Consider the following 26,132-nt stretch of genomic DNA (forward strand, 5'->3'; position numbering starts at 1 on the left):
ACCCGTGAACTGGTTTGCATTCTCCTTTGCAGGGGGGGGGACGCTGTGCCTTTGATTACAAAGGAGGGCAGGGTACTGTCCAGCAGGTGAAGATTTGGGGCACCTTCTGGGAGAGGGGAAAATCCACCAGCCCAGAAGCCCTCCCTGTCCCGGCTGGGGTCTCCTGATGGCATTTCCTGGCTGGCCGGTCACCAGGCAGAGCAGAAGAAGCAGCACCAGGGAAGCCCCAGCAGATGAAACTCCTACGGGGACATTTGCAAGACAAGATGCCAAAATGCTTCCTCGGCACAGAGGGAGGAGAACAGGCCAGGCGTGTCTGGGAAGCAGGCCTCTCTCATCCTGAGCCTGGCTCCTGTGCCCCTTCCCGAAGTGGGGAGGGACATAGGATTGGGCCTTCCTGCCCCTCACTGAGGCCTCCTTCAAGCCTGCCTAGTTAATTCAGCCGGCCGTCTGGCCGGTGAGTGACGGTCAAGTCTCGTCCTGCCCCTGAGAGACTTGATCAGCTCTGAAGCTCAAGTTAAACCAAGCAGAGATTCACCGGCATCTTCTGCTCCTGGAAAACCTAATAAAATAATTTAACCATAAAGCGATTAAAAATTTTCATTGGCTTCAACTGTCTGTTTGAGTTAGTCATCGTTATTGTGGTTTCTGTTACATTTTAAATTCATCGAGGAACAACCAACCCAGAGAACAAACCAAAAATCTTGGTGTTCTTTGAAAATTCTAGTTTCTGCCAGGAACCTAGAAGTGAGGGGCCCTCGGTGCTCCCCCCCCCACCCCGGAGCTTGGTGGTTTCCTTGCAGACGTTTCATGACCCAAACTAGGTGACATCAACAGGTCTCGTCATGTTACCTAGGCATGTTGCGCTGGCCCTGGTGATGATGATGATGATGATGACGTCACCTAGTTTGGGTCATGAAACGTCTGCAAGGAAACCACCAAGCTGTGAGAGCACCCTGAGCTACAAATATTCTCCTTTATTGTAACCTAGAAATCCTCCACGTAAATCCTGAGTTGTAACATATGCCCTGAAAAGGTTCATGGTTTGTTTTGGTCATTCCACAGTTGATATTGGCAAATTATTTCATTCTTGTAAAATTTTCTTTAATATATTTGCCTCATACGCCAATAACTATTGGGACAATTTTGCAGTATATTTTCATTTTATCGACTAGCAATTGATTTTCTCTTCCTCATGATTTTTACAATTTATCATTTTCTTCAGGCAGATACAAGGAAATATATAATGCAAAATGACATTTGCTAGTTTACCAACTGCTTGGTATTTTCGACACTATTAGCAAGCTAGTAATTGTTTCCAATTGCAATTATACTTTGTATCTGCCTTTTATTATTAAGGATATTCTACTAGTCACCATTTATCCTTCAGTTGTTCCAGTTTAATATTTCTTTGTATTAAGTCACCAATTCTTGGATTTCATTTTTTCATGATTATTTCAGTTCTTTCTTTTTTATCTATTTTTTCAAGTAACATCAGATAATTACAGTAACATAAATCCAAGAAACATAAAGAAAGAAAGAAAAATAAAAAATACAAATTAGATCTACAACAATGTGAACAGATAGATACTATACATGTAAAAATTTACTATATATACAGTAAGGTATAAATCAAACTATAATCTGTTAATATAAAGGTAAACAATAAACTTCAGCAAACTTAGATAAAATTATGGTTCCTGCCTCTGAAGTCTCATTATTTTAACTTTAACTGTGAATTTTTCTAATGTGGAATTGAAGGGGCTAGCCCCAAACTCAATCGTTATGTCGCCTAGAATTGTCCAATGCTGCTCAACTGGCTGCTAAAATTAAATAGATATCCAGCCCACTGCTTTCTTTTGACAAAAGAATAATCCATTCCGATGCTTAACTTCTTTTGACTTTAAAAAAAAATCATGTCTGATGTTATGACCAGATCATCTGTTTTGACTGAGCCATTTTGCATCTTTGTTTTCTTTTATTTATTTATTTATTTATTTTATTTTAATTCCATTTATATCCCGCCCTTCTCCGAAGACTCAGGGCGGCTTACAAACTTAGCAGTAGCCTTCATTCTATTTCATTCTTCATTCTATTTTGTTTGGTTTTTGGATTATCTCAGATGTCAGTTCAAAATTTTAATGTTTTATCTTTATCAAGGCAAGTTTTGTGTTGTACTTGCAGGCATTTTTTGTATTTCCCAACAATGCTTTATAAAACAAATTCTGATTTGTTCAAAACTGCTAATTTTATTGAAACTTATTTATTCCACCTTCATATTATTCAATTTTACTTGAAATAGCCATGACTTTGTTCATTTAATTCAGTTGTTTTAGTGTGAAGATAATATCTCTCCTGCGAACTTTCTTTGATGTAACTATATTTCAATTTTCTTTCCTTCAAATTCTTCAGATTGCTGCTATCAGCTTATAATTTATTGATCATTCTTTCCAATCAAATTTTCCATTTTGGTGATTGATTTCATTGCTTGGGTTTTTACAGTCCTGTATCCCAAGTCTGATGCTATCACTGCTGCTGTGCTATAAATTAGAGGGGGGGGTGTGATTCAGTATTTCCTAGTGCCAGATTTCTGCCTTTCAGAACTTTTGATAGTTCTTTTCCATTTGCCTTTTTCAACGGTCAAAGTCTTTCCGGCCATTTGAATTCATAATTTCCCTTTTCAGTCCCGTTCCGTGACCATCGGAGAGCTGATCTTCAGCTCTGCTTTGCTCAGTGTCCATGCCTTTCAGCGATTATCTCTCTTGGAAGTTAATAAAGTTTGAGGCTGCTGTTCAAAAATTTTAATCATTTGATGATTTTTAGGTTTTTTTCCCTACAGTTCTGGTTAATATTATTCACAGCTTCAGCAATTTTGTCTAATTCTTGAAATGTTTTATCTGTAAAAGCTTTTGTTCTAAAGATAAATGATATTGATCCAGTCATCGTCTCTGTTCCTGGGTCTGCATATTGGTGTTTCCAAATATTAAACATTCTTCTCTGAAATCCCCTCGTTTTAGGGGCTCATTCCCAACATCAGTTTGTGACTGCTGAAGTTTCCCCGTCTCTTTCCCTTCGCCGGGTGGGGCCCCAGGGGCTCTGCTGGGGCTGGGCTGCTGTCTCCGCAGCCTGGGCTGAGCCTTGCAGTTCATGAGCCACCGCACCAGGTGTGGCCCTTGCTGACCACTCCAAGGTGGAGTCTTATCTTCCACGTATTCGGCATTGCAAATGGGCCTGGGTCAGACTTGGCTTGGGCTCTCTGCCAGGGGACTGCTCACTGCGAGAACTGCTGCTCGTGAGTCTCGCCACGCGTCGGTAGTTTATCTACTTGAAGTAGTCCCGGAGAAGATGCCGCCGTCTGTTCTCTGGCAGGATCCTTACAGGAATGTGTGCCTCCTGCCTCCACAAACTGTGGGCAGACTTATGTCCCACTGAGAATCAATCCGCTCGTTTCAGCTGCAAATCTCATCTGTTTGGGGTGCGGGGTGGATTCCAATAAAGATGGTGCAAGGAATCAGTGTTGCCTCCTACCAGGGATCCAGCCTCTGCAAACAGGTCCCAGGCACTGGGATGAGAATGTGAGACAGAGGTAACAAATGCTGATGAAATTCTGAGGCCCAACAATGGAAGACACACACACACACACACACACACACACACACACACACTTCCACTTACCCACATCCCTCTGAAGTAGGCAGCCAGGCAGGAGCTAGAGGGACAGATGCCAGCAAGACCAGATCCAGGACAGCTGGACAAGTGGGCCGGCTTCAGGACCCCTTTTATCCCCCAAGCTGCTTCCTTTCTTGATTCACAGGTCAGGTAGCTGTGATGGCGGGAGGTTCCCACAGGTGCTCAGGCCCAGCCTCCTCTGTCCACCTTCGTTGTTTCCCGTTTCCTTCTTATCTACCTGGAGGGATCTTTTTGACAAGATTCCTGGCTTTAGTTCTCTCTGCGCAGGGGCTGCGTCATCTTGAAGTTATGGCAGCTGCAACCTCACCTCACAGGAAGAGATATTCACCTGCTCTGAAACTGGTTTGACTGCAGCCTGTGGATTTCAGGAGGGGATTTGTTGAAATGGGGGGGGGGGACAGACACAGGTTTCTTTTCCTGCTTCTGCCCTGCCTAGAGAATCCCTGCTGCACTTCCGGGTGTTCTGAGGCCAGGTCCAGCGTCAGAAGCCCCCAACCAACTGCAGGGCCCAGGATGGTCCTGCAGGTTCTTACAGAGCAAAGGTAGAAGAGAGAACTTTTTCGGAGTGTGGACAGATCAGACTTTTTCAGATGACCAAGGGAAGTAGAATCCTGGAAAACTGGAAAATGCTGGAAGACTCCAATCCTGGGCAGCGATTCTCAGAACAAAACTATATGGGGAAAGTGTTGCTCCGTGAACCAACAAAATGTAGAAGACATTCATGAAGGGCAAATTTCTTGGCCAAGTGATTTTTATTAGGCAAAAATAATCAGACATGCAGAAACATTCCATTTGCATTTGTTAAAAAGGATCGGCCAAGGATGGGAGAGAGCAAAACGGACAAAACTCCGTTGGGAGGAAGGTGAGGTCTAAGCTTTATTTTGTACTCTTGGGCTTTTGGGAAATCCGTCCTGCGTGAGAAGCTCTGGAGCAGCCTCACAGGCCTTCAGCTGGACCCTTCGGGGATTCTCTGCCATGAAGCCGAAGTCTCTGAAGTTAGTTGAGCTGGGCAGTGACACGTGTGAAGCGTTGAACTCTCGTGCCCACCCCATTATCTGAGAATTCGCTTGTTTTGACTCCCAGGGAAAAAGACATAATGCCCTTAAATTAGAAAAGGGTAGATTGGGGGAAAGTGAAGAGGAATAGTAAATATAACCCCAATAATTACACTGCAGGCTAGGATTTATCATTACTAAATGTGTGATAACTGCTTCCTAAATGCCCCTGCTCTTTAAACAACCTAATTTATAATTTAAGAAGCTGACAATCCTTAAAGTGTTTTATTTTATCTTGTCTGGAATAATGGAAGAGTAAGTTATTGAAAACCTTTATTTTTCATTAGCCTTAAATTCTGTGACAATTAATGTGCCCAATTTGATTATAAACTGCACAAATTAAACAATAAAGACCTGTCTAATGAGAAATTAATTATGAGGAACAGAAGAGGAGCCCGTCTGGATAAAAGTCATAAGTTATGGCCGATGGCAGATGTGTCAGCTTTTAAAAGAGACAAAGGGCTCTTTCCTCAATGTGCACTGGTGCTGATATGCCTCATCACAGATCAGTAGATCCAGAAGCCGTAATAGCACTGTAATTGAAACTGCCAAAATCAATAGCACTGACAACCTTAATTAAATTAAATATGTCTCTGATGAGCTGCAACAGCATAGCAGGAGCGGACCACTTGACCCGGCCTCCAAGCCCGCTTGATGGGATTCCGTGCTCCACCGCATGATGGATTCCACCCTGGAGGAGGAGGAGGAGGAGGAGGAGGAGCATCCAGCCACTCTTGAAAGGGCTCCAGGAGCAATGACCTACAGCAGGCCAGGCGAGGGAGGGCCCAGGGCCTTTCTCTGCCAAAGCCCTGAGGGTGGGAGGGAAGCCCGGGGGGGGGCAGCGGCTCTCCTCCCCCCCTGTGAAACCCTCCTTCCCTCTCCTGATGGAGCCACTCAGCTGGATTTGGGCAGGGAGACACCATGGTGACCAGCCAAGGGGGGGGCTTCTGGGGTACACCTTCCCTGGCAATCCCCTCTGCCTAACAGTCTCCTAACAGTCTGCGGGGCTGAGGCCAGAAGAGAGGGGACTTAAAACAACGTGGAATTAAATATGCAATTTAATCACCTTGCCTTGATCTGGGACGAGCCTTGGAGACTATCCCAAAGGGTCCCTACCAGGAGGACCAGTGAGAACATCTCCACCCCAGCCCCCATTTCTTACACTGGATTCCGTGCTGCAGGAAGCTAAGACAGTTAATAGCGTGTTTAATTAATTTAAGGTAATTAAATTTATTGGATTTTTAAGACTGCCTGACTTTCAGAAAGAGTTTTAATCTGGCAACTTAGTGAAGATAGGAATGGACGCCCATCTTCAATAAATGTAATAGGACTGACTTCAAATTCAGCTGACATTCAGTTGACCAAGATGGAGAAGAAGGGAGCAGAATGGACCGGCGAGGAGGAGGTGGGGGTCTTTCTAACCCGTTCACCTCCTCCAGGATGCTGCTCCCCCATTGGGGCCCCAGGACAACTGGCAGAGCCAGGTCTTCAAGCCCTTTAGAAGGCCAAAAGGGTGGGTGTGGATCTCCTGGGGAGGGCACACCGTTCCAGATATATTCCTTTAGGCCTTCCAGGTGAGATTCTATGGCAGATTACCTATCTCTGAAGGAGCAGAGATACTGCTGCAGGTGTGAATGGCAGCCAGCAGAGGTTTCTGACCTGCAAAGATTTTCTGGATAAAGAAGAGACCAAGAGACCTCCCACCAGACCGCTGCTGGTCATGAGGAGACCACTGGATGGGACATCAAGGCAGGACATAAAGTGAAGGCAGGACATAAAAGTGAGGCATAAAGAAAACACGTGTATTAGTTAGAAAAGAACAAGGAAATGGACAATGCCAAACCAGGAGTTCATCTGTCTCTCACACCTATTTAATCAAGCACAGAGCTAAGCTACATCTAACCACATAGGTCTCCTTTGTAGCTAACCACAAAACATGGTGCCGGAAACTTAGGTGCTTCTGCAAGGAACCTGTGACCTCGATCAGTGAACGGTTGCAAGATATTTAGCTGAATTCAGCATAGCAACAAGGGGGGCTGGGGGCTGTACGGCAAGGGGAGATGGGGGCTGTAATTCAAGTAACCAATCAATGCTCATAAGTTACATTTCCGTGTTTTGCTACTTTTGAAGACTATATATGTACTTGCTTTTCCATGAAAAGGTGTTCAGACATTGATATTGCTTTTTGCTCTGAACCTTTTGCGCAAAATAAAACAAACTTCTTTTGATTCCCGGGTCTGAGTCTCTTGATTCTGCAACAGCGGTCGCTGGAGGAGGAGGGAGAAACAGAGAAAACAGTGGAAGACAGTAAAGTTCAACCAAACCCCCTCTGTCTTAATCGCTTTGGGACATAACCCCTTTACGGCTGGAGGGAGGTCTTGAGGCAGCCTTCCTTCTGAATTACGGCAAGTCAAGAGGAAAATATTTTTTAAAAAAACTTTAAAATAACAACAAAGATCTTAACAAGGTTTTGAACAAGAAAGTTACAAACGGATGACTGTATAAATTTGAAAGGTTCCCATTTTGGCAAAAGTCCTTTTGGCATTATTAGGAAATGAACAGATCAGACCTTCATGGAGTTGCTGGTTAATTGATATCAAAGGTAAAAAAACAGTTAGTAAAAAATGGAAAAGAATTTGAAATACCCATAATGGTGGCATTATCTCTTCAAATATGTTTTCATACGTTTCTTTCATACCCACAGGCACGGAAAGGGATAAAAAGAGGAGATTTCTATAAAATGGTACAAAAAAGGTTAGATTATTTTTGTGATTAGCAGCCAAAAATCTATAAGATATACCCAAAAGCGTTCCGGAAGCAAAATCTTTCTTGTCCGGTGAATTGTAAAGGAATCCTTTGCACACAGGGGCTCCTTCCTCAGATGGTGAAAAGAGCAGGTTTACAAGATCCCCAAATCCTTGTGGCCCTGCTCAGGTTCTGGAGGGAAGCCCCTGGATAGTACGTACTGTATAGGGGAGATCTCCCCCTCATAGGTGAGATTAAATAAAAGGATCCACTTCCATAGCCCATATTTTAAGGCACTCTCTTTTGTGCACAAGAGGCGCACAATCTCTGTTCAAAGCAGCTTGTAACATTCCGGTCCCTACCAAAGTGAAAAGCGAAAATTATATCCCAAACGACGTCTCTGAATCATTTTCCACATCCGTCATTTTGGCACAGTTGACTGCACTGCTAATTTAAATTTAATTTTACGTCGGCCTCACTCTTTTACAGCAATCTCTTTATAAGCTTACAAATTTCATTCGGCACCTAAATAACAGTCAGGTGGAGATTATACCTTAGGAAATTCAGATTCTGAGACAAATTGTTTATCTCCTTTTGTTTTTAGGAATATAGAATAACATTCCGCATGTTTTGCTTCTTTGTGCCCATTACTCAACTGTTCTCCTCTCTATCCTATTCATCTCTATCTTGGCATACAGCTTTCGGTGACATAGGCCCAGCCTTTGTGAACAGTTTCCCCTTGATTGTTCATACTCACAATTTCTCTCTGTAGGTAGAATTGGGAGGCAAATTCAGTCAGTTTTCCTTTAAAAGCTGCATTCTGTAACCCCAAACTCCAACTTAAAACATCTATACCACATATAAAAAGTGTACAGATTATCCATGCACAAAAATTCTAAACGTTAAACAGATTGCTTGGAAAAAAGTGAGTAATAGGCAGCATTGCATACAACCAGATAGGGACGGCGACTGGAGGTGCCAGATTTGTTGTCCCTCTGTGGTCACAGAGCCCAGGTGGATCTTTCTGAGAAAGGCCTCCGGTCAACGGGCGGCCTCGTGCTCAGCAGGGGGAGAGTTCGATCGCTCCTTCGGTCCTTCTCTGCTCCCTTCTGTGAAGTGGCTGCCACTCGTTTGGAAACCTGCTTCTGTCCGGTGCAGAGGCCTCTTGATTTTGCCACAGGGTTCCCCGCTCTCCAGACCCTTCTGCCTTTGGGCCACTGCTGAAGCGGCGGGGCGCCTGGGGGTCCTCCTGATCCTGAGGCACCGAGCCCTCTGACCTCCAGCTCCTCTGCCGCATCTCCAGCCACCCGCTCAGCTCCTCCTCGCCTTTTCCTCCAGCAAAGTTGTCATTCACCCGCTCAGCCCCCTGCCCGTTTCCTGCGGCCAGCTATGGGGAACCAAAGTCCCCTGGCTCTCCTGTTGCCAGTTCTCCAGCCCCACAGAAAAATCTATCTCTCTCCCCACCCCCTCCGAGGCTCTTAGCAAGTTAGGCAGGCAAAAACAGGGGAGAGGAAATGAAAAGGGCCTTCCCAGGAGTCTCTGGGCTGGTGGTGGGGGGGAGGAGGAGGTCAAGATTTGTGCGTGGTGGGCATGGCAGCACAAGGCAAGCCCCATCCCGTTGGCAGGTGTTCATATGGGCAGAGGGTGTCGGATCTTCCCTCCCTTTGGCACGGCTCTTCAGCTGACACCCCCCTCAGTTAAACTTTCCACCCCCTCCCAAATAAAGTGCTTCTGGGGTGGGGTGGGGAGGATGCTGACCACTGCCCTATCGAAGATTCCCGGACGTGTGGAAAGCATGACTGAAGCGGTGCCCATAAGCACTGGGTGGGCTTCAGCTGAACTCTCCCAGCTGCCATTTTGACTTTTTTGACCGTACCTGCAGGTGCCCCCGGGCACCCATTTGAGCCAGAGAGACTTCTTTTTAAGGACATTTCTTCACTGTGGAATTTCAGTTTCCTGGTACTCCAGAGTCAGGGATGAGCTATTCCCAATCCACAGGCTGTCTGCCCTCCAGGTGAGGCTCTGTGCGGGCCCCTCTGGCTGCTGGAGGGCCCCTCCCCCCCTCCGAGGGGCTCCTTTCTAAGCCAGGGTACGATTAAAGCCTGGCTGAGATGCCGGCGTGACGTAAACCACTGCGGCTCTTAAACCAAGGGTGGATAAGCAGGAGCAGCTCTTCCGCTTCAGAGAAATTGGTCGGAAGCACCTGAGGCCTTTGGAGACCAGGTTAGAGAAGGACCTGAATATTTGCTTTGGAAGAGAAGCGCCACGTCCACCCTGATTGGGGCGTTCATAGCTACATCTTCCTGCGAAGAGCTTCTCTCCCACGGAGCAACATCTAATCCAGATATCTGGTAATTCCACAAAGGCCCTAAGCATCCCTTCCAGCCGTGAAGCTCCAGGAGTCAGATGAGGAAGGGAGAAGGGACAGGAGCCCACCAGGAGAGGCGATGGTGCAAAGGGAACCTCTCTTCCTGGTGCAGACAGAATCCTCCCACCCACCCACCCCGCTTGCCCCGAGCCTCAGCTCAAGAAGAAGCCAGCCCAGTGTCCGAGGAGGCCTCTGGCTCTCCGGCCTGCACACCTCTGGCTGGCGCTCAGCCTCTGGGTGCCACCATCACCGCTGGCCTCCCGGCTGGCCTGCCCCTTCCTCTGGGCTATTCCCTCTGCTCCCTCCGTCCACCCGTTCATTAACAGTTCCCGGCATCTTTTGATTTGGGGGCAACAGAGATATATTCTGAAAACAGCTGGCCGCCATTCAGCTATGATCAAAGCGAACCTGGCCTTAGCAGGTCAGTTACAGAGCTGCATTTTGCCCCCCCCCCGACCGATCTTTGCTAGAAACGCCGTGCCCCCCCCCCGTTGTGGGCAGGATGAGAGGCTGGCAGGGGGTGAGGAGCCAAGTTCCCTCCCTCTCCGTGCCAGAGCTGCGCCTCAGAAACCACCCCCGGCTGCTGCGGCAGAATCAGAAGCGGCTGGCTGAAATCGAGCTCCCTTTCGCAGGCCAGGCGGGGGAGAAGCTGGAAAGGCCGGGGCCTAGTCCGTCTTACAGGCTTCCGATTCTTTGCGCTTCATTCCCAGTTTTAGTTCTGAACTGCTTTTCTGGGAGGAAGACCTACGGAGCTCCGGGGTGGGGGACATGGCTCCGGGATAGAGCCTGCAGGCAGCCTTGGTGGCCAGCTTTGCAACTAGGACTGGTGCAGTGGTGGGATTCAAATCGGTGAACAACCGGTTCTCTGTGTGGATGCCGCTTCTGGAAGTCCATTCTGGGCCTGAGCAACAAAGAATTAGCTACCGGTTCTGCCAAAGTGGTGCGAACTGGCTGAATCCCACTACTGGACTGGTGTCATGACCCAGGGCGGGGGGGAGAGGAACAGTCCTTTGGATCTCCCTCCTCATTCAGCTATCACAGAGTTCTTGCTCTTAATGCTGCTTAAAGTTGGTTTCATGAAGGCTCCGGGTCGTTTGTTGCTAATAGTAAAAGGTTAATTCTTCTGGGACTTCTTTCTCCTTCCCAGATAGCCATGGGATTATGTGGTGGTCACTCATCCAAGGACTAACACAATTCACCCTGGTTAGCTTTTTGAGACTGGTCAATATTAATTGCAATTAATTATACAAAGCAGGGGATAATCCACCCTTCCATCAAATTTAAAATTATAACACATGGACAAATTTTGGGGAGGGTCAAGACTTTGTGGAGACAGACTATATGAAGCTTCAGAGAGTCCACCTCTGCTTTCAGATCCAACAGATAGATCGGATACTTTTTAGTTATTGTGGCTGTTGTTATGCCACAGAGGCAAAACGTCACCACGGAGGAAAGAGACGAGGGGAGAACTGCTAGGGTGTGTCTTGTGGAGGGCAGGGTGGCAATGTGAAGTCTGAAAAGCCTCCTCCATGTCCAGAGACCATTCGGGGGGGGGGGAGAATGAGAGTTACCCCCAGGCTGAGAAAAATCCCATTTCCTTCTGCTGTGGCCCTACGGAAGCCTCTTCCTAACAGTCTTTTTTCCCACTTGGGTGCAAGTTGGTTATCTAGAATCAACCATCTTTGGCCATGTGGTGACAAGGCCAGGCTGCCATTTGGGGGTAAGGCTGTGAATTTATTTGTTGGCACTAAGGTGACATTTGACCCGGAAGAGAAGGTCTTTATATCCAGGTACATGAGACATTCCCTTCTTTGCTGTCCCAAGCACGTTTCCAAGTCTCCGTGGCTGGTCCAAGCCCGAGAGTTTCTTCCAAAACCTCCCGGCAACTTTTCCTAAGAGAGCACAATAACCCGGTCACAGAATGGCCTGTCCCAGTCTGGATCCAAAAAGCTGGCCAGGTAGTCCCTCCCTCTCTCGACTATTATTGAGTTTTCTTGGCACGTACTGTAAAATGTCTGCGATGGGTGGAAGAAGTGCCAGAAAGCCAGTTTTGGCTCCTAGTAACCACATAGGTAGATTTTCTCCATCTTTTTAATCTATCTGCGATGTGTACAAAACGATGTCTGGAATTAAATGTATTTTTCAACCATTTGGATTTAGAGAGCCTTTTTTCTTCTTCTGCAGCTTCACTCAGCCTGGTACAGAAACGGTCCTTCTGATGAAACCCACAAGAGCTGCCCATTGGTCTGTCTCCTGTGGGAGCCGCCCAGCTGACCCCATCTGGCAGGATCCCTGGACTCCTCCGACTCCTGCCCTTAAACCACGCCAGGGAAGGCTGCCTTCTCTCCAGCGGTGCCTGCCCTCTGGAAGGGGGGTCCCCTACATGCACGTCTGAACAGCCCCCCCCCCGCTGGTCCTTCAAAGGGCCTCAAAGGCCTGGCGCCTGGCCCAGCTCCTGGGGGAGTGGGTTGGAGCCCCCCTTTCCCCCCTCCTCTTTCTTCCCATTCAGGTTCCTCCTTGCTGCTATCTTTGACTTGTGTGTGTCTGTGTGTGCGCGCGCGTGTGTGTTGCCTTGTCTTCTTGTTTTAATTATTTTTCTTAACAATTTGTAAACCACCCAGAGTTGCTAGAGTCAGGCAGCACACGCATTTAATAAATAAATAAATAGTTCATTCTTGGAGAAAGTGGTGGGGATTCAGTATTCAACACATGGTTAATTCTGACCTAGTGAGTGTGTTGGGTCCCTGCCAGAACCACAGTCAGGAGATATAACTGAGTTAGTGACACCATATTCTGGGAAAGGGGCCACAATCCCAGGCTAGCTCCATCAGGGGCTGATGGGGTGGAAACACAAACTTGATGCTCATTTTAGTAAATGTGCTCCATCCTGTTCTCTATTTCCTCATTTTCAATAAGAGTCAGATAGAAATTGGCAGAGTATCAAGTTGGCAACGTGCTTGACCTGGTTGCTGTTTTTGTTTTCTCCAAGAATTCACAAAACGCCAGAATTTTCAGTCGTAACTCCCCCTCTCCATCTTGTTTTGTTGAACTAAATTCCAAGGGGTTTATTTCTGAGCAAACAAAATCTGTTTTTCTTAATTTGTATTATTCAGATTGTCAGCAAATGCATAAAAGTTTGCTGTACATAAAACAATTACAAGAACTGGTAGCATTAAGTTCAGCACTAACATCTTAGCAACAAAAGAAAATATGCTTGGATTAAGTTCCAGTAATGTTGACAATAAATTTACAAATGTATTAATTGTATTTTAAATAACGAAAAGAGCTGAATGTAAGCAACATTCATCCTCACTCCAGCCCCCCCCCCGCCCCGGCACAGTTGCCTTTCATCTATTTCCAAGCCCTGGAAATGCCTTTGGTTTGTTGACTGTGACTAGTTGCTGAAAGTGCCAGGCTGAAAAGTGACTTCACCAGGCTGCTCCATTTAGAGCCACTTCAATATTTGCAATTCTTAAAAAGGAAGAAAAGGTTTTCAAAAGCTCAACTCAGGGTACCTGCAGAAGATTTTCAGGAGGGCCCAGCTGCAGGACTGATGTGACTGGGCATCTTTCCAACGGATGCTTTCTGCAAGAGTTGGGGGGCTTCCTGAGGCTTGGTCAGAAAAGGCTTGTCATGTGGCTGAGTTAGCGTCCAGTGGCCAGTCAGTGGCCGGCAAGATCCCGCCCCATGGCTGAAGCCTTTCTGGCCTCAGGAGCCAGGGGGCAGTGACACAGGCCTTTCAGTTTTAAGGGGACCAAGGACAGGGGATCCCAGGGACTTCCTACTTTGGGGTTGTTTTGAACAATAGCTTTAGCCATCTGTGGAGCTGCCCACCAAAAAATCCTAGGCAGGGAGGGCCATCAGACCCCTCCTCCCTGCTCAGCTGAGGCCCTCCCCTCACTGTGAAGGCAGCCAAAGCTTTGCATTTTTCTTTTTCCTTCTGGAGTCAGAATTTGTACGTTTCTGTACAACAAGAATGGAACAATATTGCCTACTGTTGAACGAGAACCTAAACTACAAGTTTTCCTGCAATTATTTCACAACAAAAAAACCGCTTATTTTATTGCTCTTAGTGATACATGCAGGCCAAGCTTTAGGCAAATTAATTTGAATTCTTTCATCATACAGAAATAGCATCACTGTTCTAAAATGGAAAAGATTGTCCGCAGTCATATTTGCATCAAAACAAACTCCTTCTACTGACAGAACACTTTTAACTGTAAAGTTTAACCTGAACTGAGGAGGGCTGAAAGAAATAGGATAAACCTCTGCTCCCAAGTTTGAGAGTCTCCTTGTAACATTGCCTGGCTTCTGAGCCATCGAATGGTTTTCTGTGCTTCTAAAGTGATGGTGAAGGGTTTATTTTAAGTGTGTCTGAGGCTTCCAAAAGGATAGCAGTAACGGATAAAAACAACGACAAAGACTGATGCAGTCTGAATGGATTTGGGACAAGAGGCAGATTGGTCCCAGGAAGGGAGCAAGCCCAGGTTTTAATGCTCTGCATATAAGTTAAACAGGCAGGGCGACAGTACACAGCCTTGTCGGACTCCCTTCCCAATTTTGAACCAATCAGTGGTTCCGTGTCCAGTTCTCACTGTTGCTTCTTGACCCGCATATAGGTTTCTCAAGAGACAAATAAGATGGTCTGGTACGCCCATCTCTTTAAGAACTTGCCACAGTTTGTTGTGATCCACACAATCAAAGGCTTAGTCAATGAAGCAGAAGTAGATGTTTTTCTGGAACTGCCTAGCTTTTTCCATGATCCAGCCTATGTTGGCAATCTGATCTCTAGTTCCTCTGCCTCTTCGAAATCCTGCCTGTGCTTCTGGTAGTTCTCGATCCACTGCTGGAGTCTAGCTTGTAGGATTTTAAGCATAACTTTACTAGCATGTGAAATGAGTGCAATGGTGCGATAGTTCTCTCTCCCTCTACTCTGGAGCAAGAGAAGGTTACATATGAGGGATAACACAAGGCCTAGCAGACAGTTAACCCTAATATCTAACCTTCTCTTACTCCAGAGTAGAGGGAAAGAGAAGTTAAAGAGCTATAAAAGCTTCCCAACAAAAAGCAGCCCCAGTAGAAGAAAATGTTGCAGCTCAGGGTTGACCTGTGGGATGTTTGGTGCTCTCTGAGCTGGGGTTTTTCTTGCAGGTGTTTCATGGCCCAACTAGGTGTCATTTTCATCCATAAAAGCAACCCTTTGTGAGTCAGATTCTGAGACCATCCTCACCCTTTGGGCTTACCAGGGTGCTGTGAGTACAGTATATTCTGTATCCATCTTGCAAATTCTGAAGTAAATTTCGATGCACAAATTAGCAGCAGCCAGCATGCTGAGGAGTTTTGTAAAATGTGTATGAAGATGCTCTTATATCCTGCCTGCTGAAAAGCAGGAACATTTTGCAAAAATGCTCTGCCTCTTTACGTTTGTAATTTATCTCATTAGCACAGAACACTTGGCGGAAGGGGCTAGCTTGTTAGTCATCTTGGATGCCAAAATTGCTTTTTCAACTTTCCAAAGTTGCTTCAATTTTAGACTGTTATAATTTTGTAATTGTAATAGCGGCTATCTACATCTGCTTTGAATTCTCCAAGAGAAAAGATTAATGGATCTCCAAAACCTGCTGCTACATGCCGCCCTCAGACATGAGTGCCAATACATTGCCTTTGGACCCCTACACGGAGGAAGGTCTGGTCTTCTGGAAAGCTTTAATGTACAATTATTCCTTCAGTGAAAGGAAAAATAATGTATATTTGGAAAGTTCAGTAAGGATAGTGCATACGAGCAGTGCGATTATGCAAGAGGACGATGGCGCCTCCCATTCTGTGGATTGGTGACCCTGCGCACGTGGTTAAAAGACACACTGTTACTTCACCATACAATAAAAGCGGTTGGGTTAACCACAAGCGCCCCACCAAGTGTCCAATTAGGTCGAACACATTTGTCTGGAATTGTGTGCTGTAGCAGGAAACCAGGCTGACATTACGGGGTTTTTTTCCTTTTTCTGGCTGGGTCCTTTCCAGATTTGAGATGCGATGTAACTGCACTGGTTGGATGGCCCATTGTCTGAAATGGCCTAGGGCTGCCTGCTTGAGCAGGGGGTTGGACTAGAAGACCTCCAGGGTCCCTTCCAACTCTATTACTCTGACTAAAGGAAGGAGGAGGACAGAGGATGAAGGGGAATCTCCACATCTGGCTCCCCAGCTGCTGACTTTCATTCCAACTCACCCAGTGGGTCCAGCAACCTCCCCGGTGGCATCTGAAACTCCTTTCCAGTTGAGACAAAATTAGTTTAGTTTAGTTTAGTTTTATTTGATTTCTATACCGCCCTTCTCCCTAGGGACTCAGGGCAGTTCACAGGGCATATATAAATAACAATACAAAAGTTAAAAGGAAATTAAACCAGTGCCCAGTTAAAAAACAACAATAATAAAGTACTAAAAATCAATTTAAAAACCCATATTCCCCCATCAGGCCAGACCAGCTAATTCAAATAAGTGGGTCTTCAACCCGCGACGGAAGGATCGGAGGTCTGATGCCATCCGGAGCTCAACCGGCAGTTGGTTCCATAAAGCCGGAGTGCCCACAGAGAAGGCCCTCCCCCTGGGGGCCACCAGTCGACATTCCCTGACCGGAGGCACCCTGAGGAGGCCCTCTCTGTGGGATGCTATTTGCTGGGACACCTGTCCTTTCCTGAAAATAAACCATGCCGAATTCAGAGGGGGAGGCGTAGGTGTGCATGTGTCTGTGAGAGTGCAAAGGAAATGTTTGCAAATTTGCATGAAAAGAAAATAAAGCACCTATGGTACCTATTTTTAGGTAGAAAAGACAGAAAAGCCACCAGCACCGAAGAGCCGCGTGCCTGCCCACAGGTGGGTCCAGGCAGCTGTGCCAGCGGGCGAAAGGCTCACCTGGGGGAAGCAGATCACCTGGGAAGAGGCTTTACCTTTGAGACCTTGCATTATTTTTTAGACCGAGCCTGGCGCTCCTCGCCCCTCCGCCTGCTTCCTCCCAGCGAGCCCACGCCGACGGCCCTCCAGCCCGGCCTCTCGGAACCACGACGCCTCCTGGCGCCTCTGCTCTGCTGGCGGAAGGGCTCCGACGAGGGAGGCCCGCAGTCCGGCAGGCGGCGGCGCTTGTACAACAAGAGCCTGGGGCGGGGGTAGGCAACCTCGGCTCTTGTAGGACTCACGGACTATGCCGACTCAGGAATCCTCGGAGCTGAAGTCCGTGAGTCATGAAAGAGCCGGGGTTGCCTACCCCTGGCCTGGGGGGACCCGGGCCTCCCAAGCGGTTGGGCCCCCGAGGGGTCCAGAGACGACGGACAGGCGGGGCTGGAGGATGGAGAGAGACGCGGCGTCTCCCTTGGAGTTCGAGTCCGCCTTGCCCGGCCGGAACGCACAAAAGCCGGCAGCACGACCGACTCTGCGAGGTAGGCTCGCCCAGGCGCTGACTTCAGCCGAGGCGCAGCAGTCTTGGCAGGCCTTGTCCTCCTCCCGCGGCGTCTCTCGCAGGCCGCCCCGGTCCGCTCCACCCTCCCCGCCCCGAAGAGCGGAGAGGCCGACGTCTCCCGGCTTCGGGACGGTCGCGGGGCCAGGCCGAGCTTCGGGCTTTGAGAAGACGCCCGACGGCCTGGCCCGGGTCACCCCGAAGGCGGGCCGGCCGAGCCGCCCAGGGCCAGGCGCTTCCCTGACCCAAGCGCGTGACTCGGAGGGGCCTCTCGAAGCCGGACCCGCCCGCCGTTCCTCTGGAGCGGGGCTCAGGGCCACGGAGCAGAGGCTGGCTGCAGGAGCCTCGGAGCGCCGCCCGGCGTGGATGGTCGGGGCTGCGCTTCCCCGCAGGGAGGCTCGGGGCTGGGCGGCGGCAACAAACGAGACCCCGGCAGCGGTCTCGAGGCCAACCGGGCCTCGAATCGGGCGGCTCTGCCTCTGGCTGGTCGGAGCCGCCCATCGTGCGCTGGCACCTGTCGGACTTGCCTGCAGCCCCCCGAATTGGCCCGGGTGTCTCCACAGCAGCGTCCTCCGCCGTCGCCTAGTCAAGGCGCTTCGGTTCAAAGCCAGCGGGCGCGAGGTCCGAGGGCGTCCGAACTGCAAACCAAGAAGTCTCCACTGCCTCCCCGTCCGCCGCCTCCGCCATCGAACAGCCCTGTTTTCAAAGGGCGCAGAAGGGGCGCAAAGCGGAGACTGGGTTCCGTTCAATCGAAGCAGAATTTCTAGCCAACGAATGACGGCGACCCAACCCGGGAGGGAATATCCCGGTGAAACGGAGAAAACGCCGATGAAAAAGCCGAGGGAAAGGAGGGGGCTGGCTTCGCAGGGGCAGTAGCCCAAAGGCCGCGGGAGGAGGGCGCCGCGCCAGATCCAAGGAGGCCGCCAGATCCCCCTGGCGCTGGGCGGAACAGCCTGGCTTCCTCGGCCGAGGGCGCCGCTGTCCGGGCCCACCTCCGTCTGGCAGGGCTTAAAGGCAGAGACCTCCGGCCGGAGAGAGGGAGAATCTGAAGGGCCCGAGCTTCGGCGCCTCGAATCGTCCCGCGGCGAGGGCAGCGGGCGAAGCTGTTCTTAACTTTTCCCCACCGTTCTCTGAAGCGGCGCTGGCCCAATTTCTCCAGGCCAGAAATCGAGAATCCACCGGCGGAGGGCCAGCTGGAGTGGAAGAGGCTTGCTGGACGGGTGGGGCGGGCAACGTGGGAGCCACCGGGGCCTGCCGGCGAACCGGAGAAGCCCGGGGCAGCTCCAGGACCGGCCCCTTCGCCCCACCTCTCTTGAAGGCAGAGCCGGCGCGTGGCCGAGGTTACGCCCAGCTCCGGGAGCCGGTGGGGCGTCCAGGAATCTCCTCGGGGTCCAGAGGGACAAAGTCCCTCCCCGCTGCTCCTCTGGCTACTCTGCAGGAACCCGGCCACCCACCCACCCCGGAGAAGGGGGTCCAGGGTCGTGGGAGAACTTTCCCATTACTAAGAGGGGTGCCGGCGCCCCCTGCCAAGCCGAGGCCTCGGGCAAGCGCCGCTGGCGGAAGCGAAGGGCCCGGGCGCTCCCGAGTCAGCAGAGGAGCTCGTGAAATCCGGCCAAAGTTTCTCTCCGCGAGAGGCCCGAGGCTGGTCTAGAGCGGGCAAAGCCTGCGCGGGGCGAGGGGTCTCGCCGCATCCCCAGGGCTGAAGGCCTCTCGGCAGGCTGCAGATTTAGAGAGCTACCGGTTTACGGGGCGGGGCGGATTTTCGCTTGATAAACGGGGAACGGGCAGGCCTGAAGAATCAACTATGGTAGAATCCGTGGGCCGGTATTAAGTTTAAGAATAATAAGTAATTTAGGCCGGACTGTTTCCCAGGTTCTCCCTATAATTAACCACCGAACGGGGGAAAACGGCCTCAGACAGCCCTCGCTCACCGTTCCCCCTCGCTCACCATTTAGCCGCCCAGTCCAACCGGCTGCTACAAGAGCCCCCGCCTCAGCCCGGGGCGGCGGGATCCTCTTCGCTCCAGGCAGGGGAGCTGGAGCCTCTCCGGAGAGCCTCTCGGTTCAGGAGGCACCTGCTTGCCTGGGCCCGGTCCCCCGCCGCTCCCAGACAGAAACGCGCGCGGGGAGAGAGACGCCACGGCAGCGGCCTTCTTGACTCGAACGGCTTTCCGGGGGAGCCCGTTGTTCGAGGAAAAAGCTGAGCCGGCCTCGGGCAGAGGCAGCGACCCCAGACTCAGTGGTCCCTGGGGCTCTCTAGTCTCCCTTCAGGGAAGCAAATGGGATCCGAAGCAAGAGTTCTCCGTACCTGAAACAGAGCCGGAACTGTCCAGCGTGACACACACACACACACACACACACACCGCAAAGCTGCCTGCAACCAACGATCCCTGGAGCTTCTGCCCCGATCCCGGGTGAGCGTTGCCTGTTCCCCGCTCTTTCCAAATGTCAGGTGTTCTCCGCGCTGGCCTCAGAGGGGAAGCAGAAAAGGCGGGCGCCCCGCAAGGTTGTCAAACAGCGAGCGAGGGTTGGACCCCGAGGTTTAGGATCCCACCCCGCCCCTCAGAGAGCCTCCCGGACATCCTCGGCCAGGAGTGGGAACGTGGCCCCCACGACGGCCGGGGTCGCTGAAGGCGGTCCACGACCCTCGAGTAGAGAGAGAGCGTTCTGCTGCGCGGGAGTCGCGCCCGCTTCGCCTCCGGCGTTTTCTCTTCCCGCCGCTCCAAATTTTTGCAGTCGCCCGTGGGCGGCCGTTTTTCTGCTCTCCCGGGTTGCCAGCAGCCCCGGCCCGGCAAAGGGAAGCGGCCCGGAAGGAGAGGCCCGACCACGGGGCGCCGCAGGTGGAAAGGGCAGGCGCCGCCAGAGGGAACCCGCGGGTGGGCGGCCGGAGGCACGGAAGCCTCACCGGACCTCCGAGGACGCCTGGCTTGGGAGGGGAGGCCTCCTTCTGCAGAGGACTCGGGAGGGGCAGAGGAGATGGCGCCGATTGCCCAGCCCCTCCGCTTTGCCTCTCGGGCTGCTCTCTTCGCTCACAAGGCTGAGCTGGCCTGGGGGGGGTGGGGGTCAGCCTCTGACCCACCGGCGATCGTCGCTCTCCCGTCCTGAGAGGTTTATGGCCTGGAGTCTTCAAGGAAGAAGCTCCCGGATTCGGAACGATGCTAATTCTGTAAGGTAAAAAGTCCAGGCGCTTCAGGAGAGTTCCAGAATCCCCAGAGGGGATTCCCCGCTTTAACCCAGGGCCCTTTTACCGGGAGGGCGTCGACCAAACTTGCAGAGTCACCCCCTCCCCTTCAACGATCTGGAGACGAGGACTTGATCGTCTTTGGCTACTTTCGAAGCTGGCAGATCCGGAGGCAGGAAGGCTGGACCGGCTCTTCTGCTCCGGAGGCTGGGAAGGCCGCGTAGGCGTCCCCGCCCCACCTCGGGCAAAGAGCCCCCCTCCGCAGACGGGGCAGCGAGCCTGATCCTTCGAGGAGAGGCGGAGATCTCGCGGGCGGCCAAGCTGGGTCCGTACCGCCCGGGAGGGCGACCAAGCGCCGGGGTCGAACCCGGGGCGGCATTCCAAATTCCTCCGTGGGAAACGGGCTGGGGGTGCCGTCCGTCGCAGCCAGCCCGGATCGGCCTGCCTTTGGCTGCTGCCCGGAAAGGACAGGCGGCGTTCGCTGGCGTTGCTCGCGGAGAAAAGGAGGCGCGGCGAGCGGCCACGCGGAACGCGGCGGCCGAGTCCTCTCGCTCTGCGCTTCCGCAGCCCGGACGGCGGCCCGAGCAGGCGCTTGCCCGGGCCTGAGGAGAGGGGCAGGAAGGGCAGGCCGGAGGGGGCGGGTGCTTCTCAAGGCGCATCTTCCGGCCCTGGCGCGGCCCCTCCCCTCCTCGCCCCGTTTTCCAGGAGAGTCTGTTAAAAATCCCTTTTTGGATCCTCGAAATCAAAGAACAGCAAAGCGGCTGTGGGATCGCGCTTTCTCTGCCCGACGTAATGCAGATGCGATCGCCCACCGACGGCTACTAAACTCCCGAGGGCTCCGGAGGTGGTTGCTGGCCAAGGTGCCAGAAACGCCTTAACGAATCTTGGGACAAAGTTCACTGCCACACCTCCGGTTTCCGAAAGGGAGCGCGGATAAGCCCCTCGCCTGGAGGCAGCTCTCCTCTCCTCCCTTTCCGAGAAGTGGGGGGGGGGGTTTCCTCACATACTCGAGGGCTGGAGGGGCAGAGCCGGACACCGGCGGCCAGGCAGCTAGAAGGCTTCAGCTGGAGGCCCTCCGGGAACCCCGCAAGAACCCTGAGGAGCCCGGGAGAGGGGGGTGGGGGGTCCGCATGGACCAGTTCCCTTCCCCGAGCCGCCGCCTGCAAGACGGCCGGTCCGCCCGCCGGGGGAAGGGGCCGGGCAAGCTCGGTTCCAGGAGCTCCGCGGTCCCTCCGGGTCCCTCGAGATGTAGGTGCTTTCGAACCGGCTTCCCGGCAGGGCGCCTTGGGAGAGGGCCGGGGTTGCCCGGCACCCAGACCGGCCCAAAGGAGGGTCGCTGGGCGGGGAGGAGGAGGGCTGGCCCCGGAGGCGTTCCGCTGCTGGCGCAAGCCGGGGTGGTGTCCGGGCCGCCGACGGACTCCACCGTTCAGGGTGGAACGGCGGCATTTGGCAACTCAGCGACCGGACTTGGCTGGGAGGGACAAGCGGCCGCCGCCGCCGGGGCCTTTGCTCGGGGAAAGGCTTGTAAGGATCGGGACTTTATTCGGGGTGACGATGCGCGGCAGCGAAGCAGAGCCGGACCGCGCAGCTCCTTCCCATTCACCCTCGTCGGAAACCAAGCGAAGCGCCCGCCGCCGCCGCTTCCCTCCGGGGCAGCAACAGACACGCGGGGGCGGCAGGTCCGGTCCGGCGAGGCGGCAAGCCTTCATGGCAGCGACAAGCGGAGAACGTCCCGAAAGGGCTCCTCCGAAGCGCCGCGCCCGCGCCTCCCGAGCCAGCCGGCCTCTCGGCCCCGGCGCCTCTTCCCGGCCGAAGGCCCGCCGCCCGAGGCCGCCGCCCGCCCCGCCCGGGACCCTCGCCGCGCGCCGCGTCCAATGGGAAGGCAGAGGCCCACCCCTCGGCGCGCGGATTGGCCGGCGGGACAGGCGCCTCGCTTTATTAGCCGCGCCGCGGAAAGTGTCCCGGAGTGCAGCCGCGCGCGGTCCCGGCCCCGCAGTCGCCCTGGCCCGCTCCATGCGCGCCCCCCGAGCCGCCGCTGCATGGCCCCCGGGCCCGCCATGACTTCGGTGCAGTGCGCAGCCCGAGCCGAGGAGCCGCCGGCCCAGGCCCGCAGCAAGGCGGCCCCCGGGGGCGCCATGCGGGCCGAGGAGGAGGAGGAGGAGGAGGAGGGCGAGAAGCCCCGCGCGGCTCTGCTGCCCTTCAGCGTGGAGGCGCTCATGGCCGAGCCCCGGAAGGCCGGGAGCGGGGCCCGCGAGCGCCTGGCCGAGCGCGGAGGGCACGCGGCTCGCCCGCCGGCAGCCCCCAGTCCCCGGCCGAGGAGGGCTTCCGCCTCGCCGCCGGCCCTGCCCAGCCCGTTCGGCGCCGGAGCCTTCGTGAAAGTTCCCGAGGAAGCGCTGGTCAAGGCCGAAAGCCCGGAGAAGGCCGACCGCTCGCCCTGGAGGCCCGCCCCCCGCTTCTCCCCGTCGCCGCCAAGTAAGTGGCCCTTTCGCCGCCCGTGCCCGCCCGTCGCCCCGCCACCGCCGGGAGGAGGCCGAAGGCCGAATCCGCTGGGCAGAAGCCCTCGGGCGCCGCGGCTGCGGAGGTGACTCCTTTATCGGGGGTCCCCGCTCTTCCACCTCGGCTGAAGGGTGCTCGCCGCGCGCCCGGGGGACTCGGCACGGTCCTTTCCCGGCGCGGCTCCTAGTCCGGTTCCAGGCGCCTCGGCTCCTGGTCTTGCCCGCCAAGGAAGAGCGGCTCGAGCGGGCTGCCCTGGGAACTCCCCTGCGGAAAGGCGCGGGGTCCTGGCCATCGGCCTCGCTTCCCAGGCCTCGCTTCCCAGAACCGGTGGCTGACCAAAGGCCCAACGTCCTCTTGGGCTTCGAAGGCCCTCCGGCTTCCCGAAGCTTGGCTCGACCTTTGCTGCCTGCCCGCCTGCCTCTTCCCAGCCCAGAATTCCTCCTAAGCGCCCTTCAGCAAGGTGCTTGCTTTGACCCCCCCATGCCCCCCCAAAGCCTCTTCCCAGACTGCGGCGCGTGACACTTTCTGCTGGAGAGAATGCCCCCCTCCCCCCGCCTCTGAGCTGTGCAGCCCCTTCCCGGCTCTGGCATCCCTCCCTAAACCACGCTGGCTGCCGGGACTGGGCTTGGCAGGGGGGCCCAGCCCCTTCCCATTTGGATGCCAACCCAGCAGCCCCCCGTGTGCTTGAGCTGGTTTTTCCCCCCAGGGAAAGTAGGTCCCCGAGACCCCAGTCAGTGGTGCTGTCCAGGATTTCCGGGGACGGGAGAGAAGCCCCCCCACCACCGCTCGCTCCTCCTAGGTCTGCTGATCTGGTGTGTCTGAACACCTGCCTGTGTTGTGTCTACACACCCCAAATGCCCAGCCAGCCGGTGCCCTGCAGTTAGCGTGGAAACTGTGGTGTCCAAATGATCTGCCCGAAGGGTCCTCGGAGCCGTTTCTTGCAGCCTTCCAGGTGTTTTCTGCTCCCGAGTCAGATGTGAGTTTCTGTCCTGCTTGGGCAGGGAAGAAAACCGGTACAAATCAGCGGAGAAGGGCAGTTGGGAAACAGGCAGTAGAAGTGAAACAAGGCTATTGTCGTTGTGGCGGTTAAACAAAATCCTCCGGGAAGGTCCCAGAGTTTGGCAGCCCCTTTCCAACCAAGGTTTTATGAAACGTCATTGGGGCTTTTTTTTAAAAAAAAAAGTGTTAGAAAAGAGGCTCTCGCCACCTTCTGCTTTTCCGCTCCCTTAGGCTCAGATGGCTCACTTTTACAGGAAGTGTGCACAGGGCACGATTGCACGCCAACCCTTTTTTCTCTCCACGTAAGTGAAGCGGGCCTCTCCCTTGCTCAATAGGAAGATCCAGAATGAATCTGATTTATTTATCCCTTATTCACATGGCTCACAACAACATTCCTTGAAATCAGAATGAAGATAATTCAGAAAGATCCCATCTACCATTCAAGGCACAGACCCCACCTGGGCACCTCCGAAGCCTTTCAGCAGGCGGAGGGAGGGAGGGAGGGAGGGAGGGAGGAAGCAGCACCACCATCCCTTCATGTCTGTAATGTGGGGCGAGCGGCATTTCCCCCCAAGGAGATGTGGGGAAGGCAGAAGAGGGGCTCTCTTTCCAGATCTCCTCCCTCCCACCTCTCCTGTCAGCTGCTTTCTCCCCACACAAGAGCATCCCGTCTTTAGACCAAGATGCTGAGAAGAGGCCGGGCACTTTCAGCCCCAACACTCTTGGGGTACCCCCCCCGTCTCCGGCCGACGGCAGAGGAAAGCAAACCCTCCCCAGTTTAGCCTGGACTTCCTTTCTAAGCCCATCCGGGAGGGGGGAGCCTGGGGGAAGGGGTGCCCTGTCACCTCCATCTAGGAATGTGGCAAAAAGCCCTCCTACTGCTGGGGGGGGCAGAGCTGAAGCAGGCCCCTTCCTCTATCTTTTTCTCTCTGGGAATTTCTGGAGGGAAAAGGGATCCCTCCCTCCTTTTAACGACCTCAGACCCTCCCCTAATCGCCCAGAAGCTCCCGGCCTCCATCTCCAGGCCATTTCACCTAGATCCTGAACCAGGCCAAGCAAGGGCTGGAGAAGGAAGGGTGGCAGCTGAAAGCCCAGCACATTCAGCGGCACTCGGAGCCCTTTCCGACCCAGGGGCACTTCGCAGACGAACCGAACGGGCGGGGGCGGGAGGGCTCCATCCGCTGATCCCTTCCCGGACAGACCGGAGGAGACGAGCGGTAGAGACGGGCTGCGGCGCGGGAGTGGGGAGCGGAGGAGGCAATGGGCCTTCGGACGGGACGGGACGATCTCCCCCCTAAAGGACCGGTCTTTCTCTCCCCTTTTCTCTCGTTCTCCCCCCCCCCTCCCTCCCTCGCAGGGCGCTCCAGCCCTCCGGCCTGCACGCTCCGCAAGCACAAGACCAACCGCAAGCCCCGCACGCCCTTCACCACGGCCCAACTCCTGGCGCTGGAGCGCAAGTTCCGCCAGAAGCAGTACCTCTCCATCGCCGAGCGCGCCGAGTTCTCCAGCTCGCTCAGCCTCACCGAGACGCAGGTGAAGATCTGGTTCCAGAACCGGCGCGCCAAGGCCAAGCGGCTGCAGGAGGCCGAGCTGGAGAAGCTGAAGATGGCCGCCAAGCCGCTCCTGCCGCCCGCCGCCGCCGCCGCTTTCGGCCTCTCCTTCCCGCTGGGCAGCCCGGCCGTGGCCGGCGCCTCCCTCTACGCCTCCGGAGGCCCCTTCCAGCGCGCCGCGATGCCGGTGACGCCCGTCGGGCTCTACACGGCGGCGCACGTCGGCTACAGCATGTACCACCTGGCCTAGGCCGAGCGCGGGAGCAGCCCGGACCCTCCGCTGCCCCGGCGGGGCCGCCCTGGACGGACTGCCCGTCGGAGGCGCCGCGGCTCTCGGCGGCCTCCCCGCGAGGGAGGAGCGCGGCGCCCCGTGTACCATACTGTACAGTCGAAAAAGTTATTATCGTTTATATTAATAGCTATATTTGATAAATAAATTAATTTTAAACGACCGCGGGGTGAGCGGGTCGGGCGCTGCCTTCCTCCCCGCCGGCCCGCGAGATCGGCGCGTCCCTCTCTGCTCCGCTGCGGCTCGGCTGCCGGCCTGCCTTGTGCTTTGGGCGAAGCCCCGGCCCCTTCCCCCGGCCTCCTCAGCCGCCCGT

At 53.8% G+C, this 26,132-nt stretch overlaps 1 protein-coding gene across 1 annotated transcript; it reads left to right on the plus strand.

Moving 5' to 3' along the window:
- Positions 1-22,524: 22,524 nt before the first annotated feature.
- On the plus strand, positions 22,525-25,783 carry MSX1 (msh homeobox 1; the record flags this gene model as incomplete). Its single annotated transcript, XM_083367990.1, has 2 exons — positions 22,525-22,957; positions 25,338-25,783. 2 exons carry the CDS (start codon positions 22,525-22,527, stop codon positions 25,778-25,780), a joined length of 876 nt encoding a protein of 291 aa, XP_083224116.1. The 3' UTR covers positions 25,781-25,783.
- Between the last annotated feature and the right edge of the window lie 349 nt (positions 25,784-26,132).

This window comes from Vipera ursinii (assembly GCF_947247035.1).
Source record: "Vipera ursinii genome assembly, chromosome: 7".
Lineage (NCBI taxonomy): Eukaryota > Metazoa > Chordata > Lepidosauria > Squamata > Viperidae > Vipera > Vipera ursinii.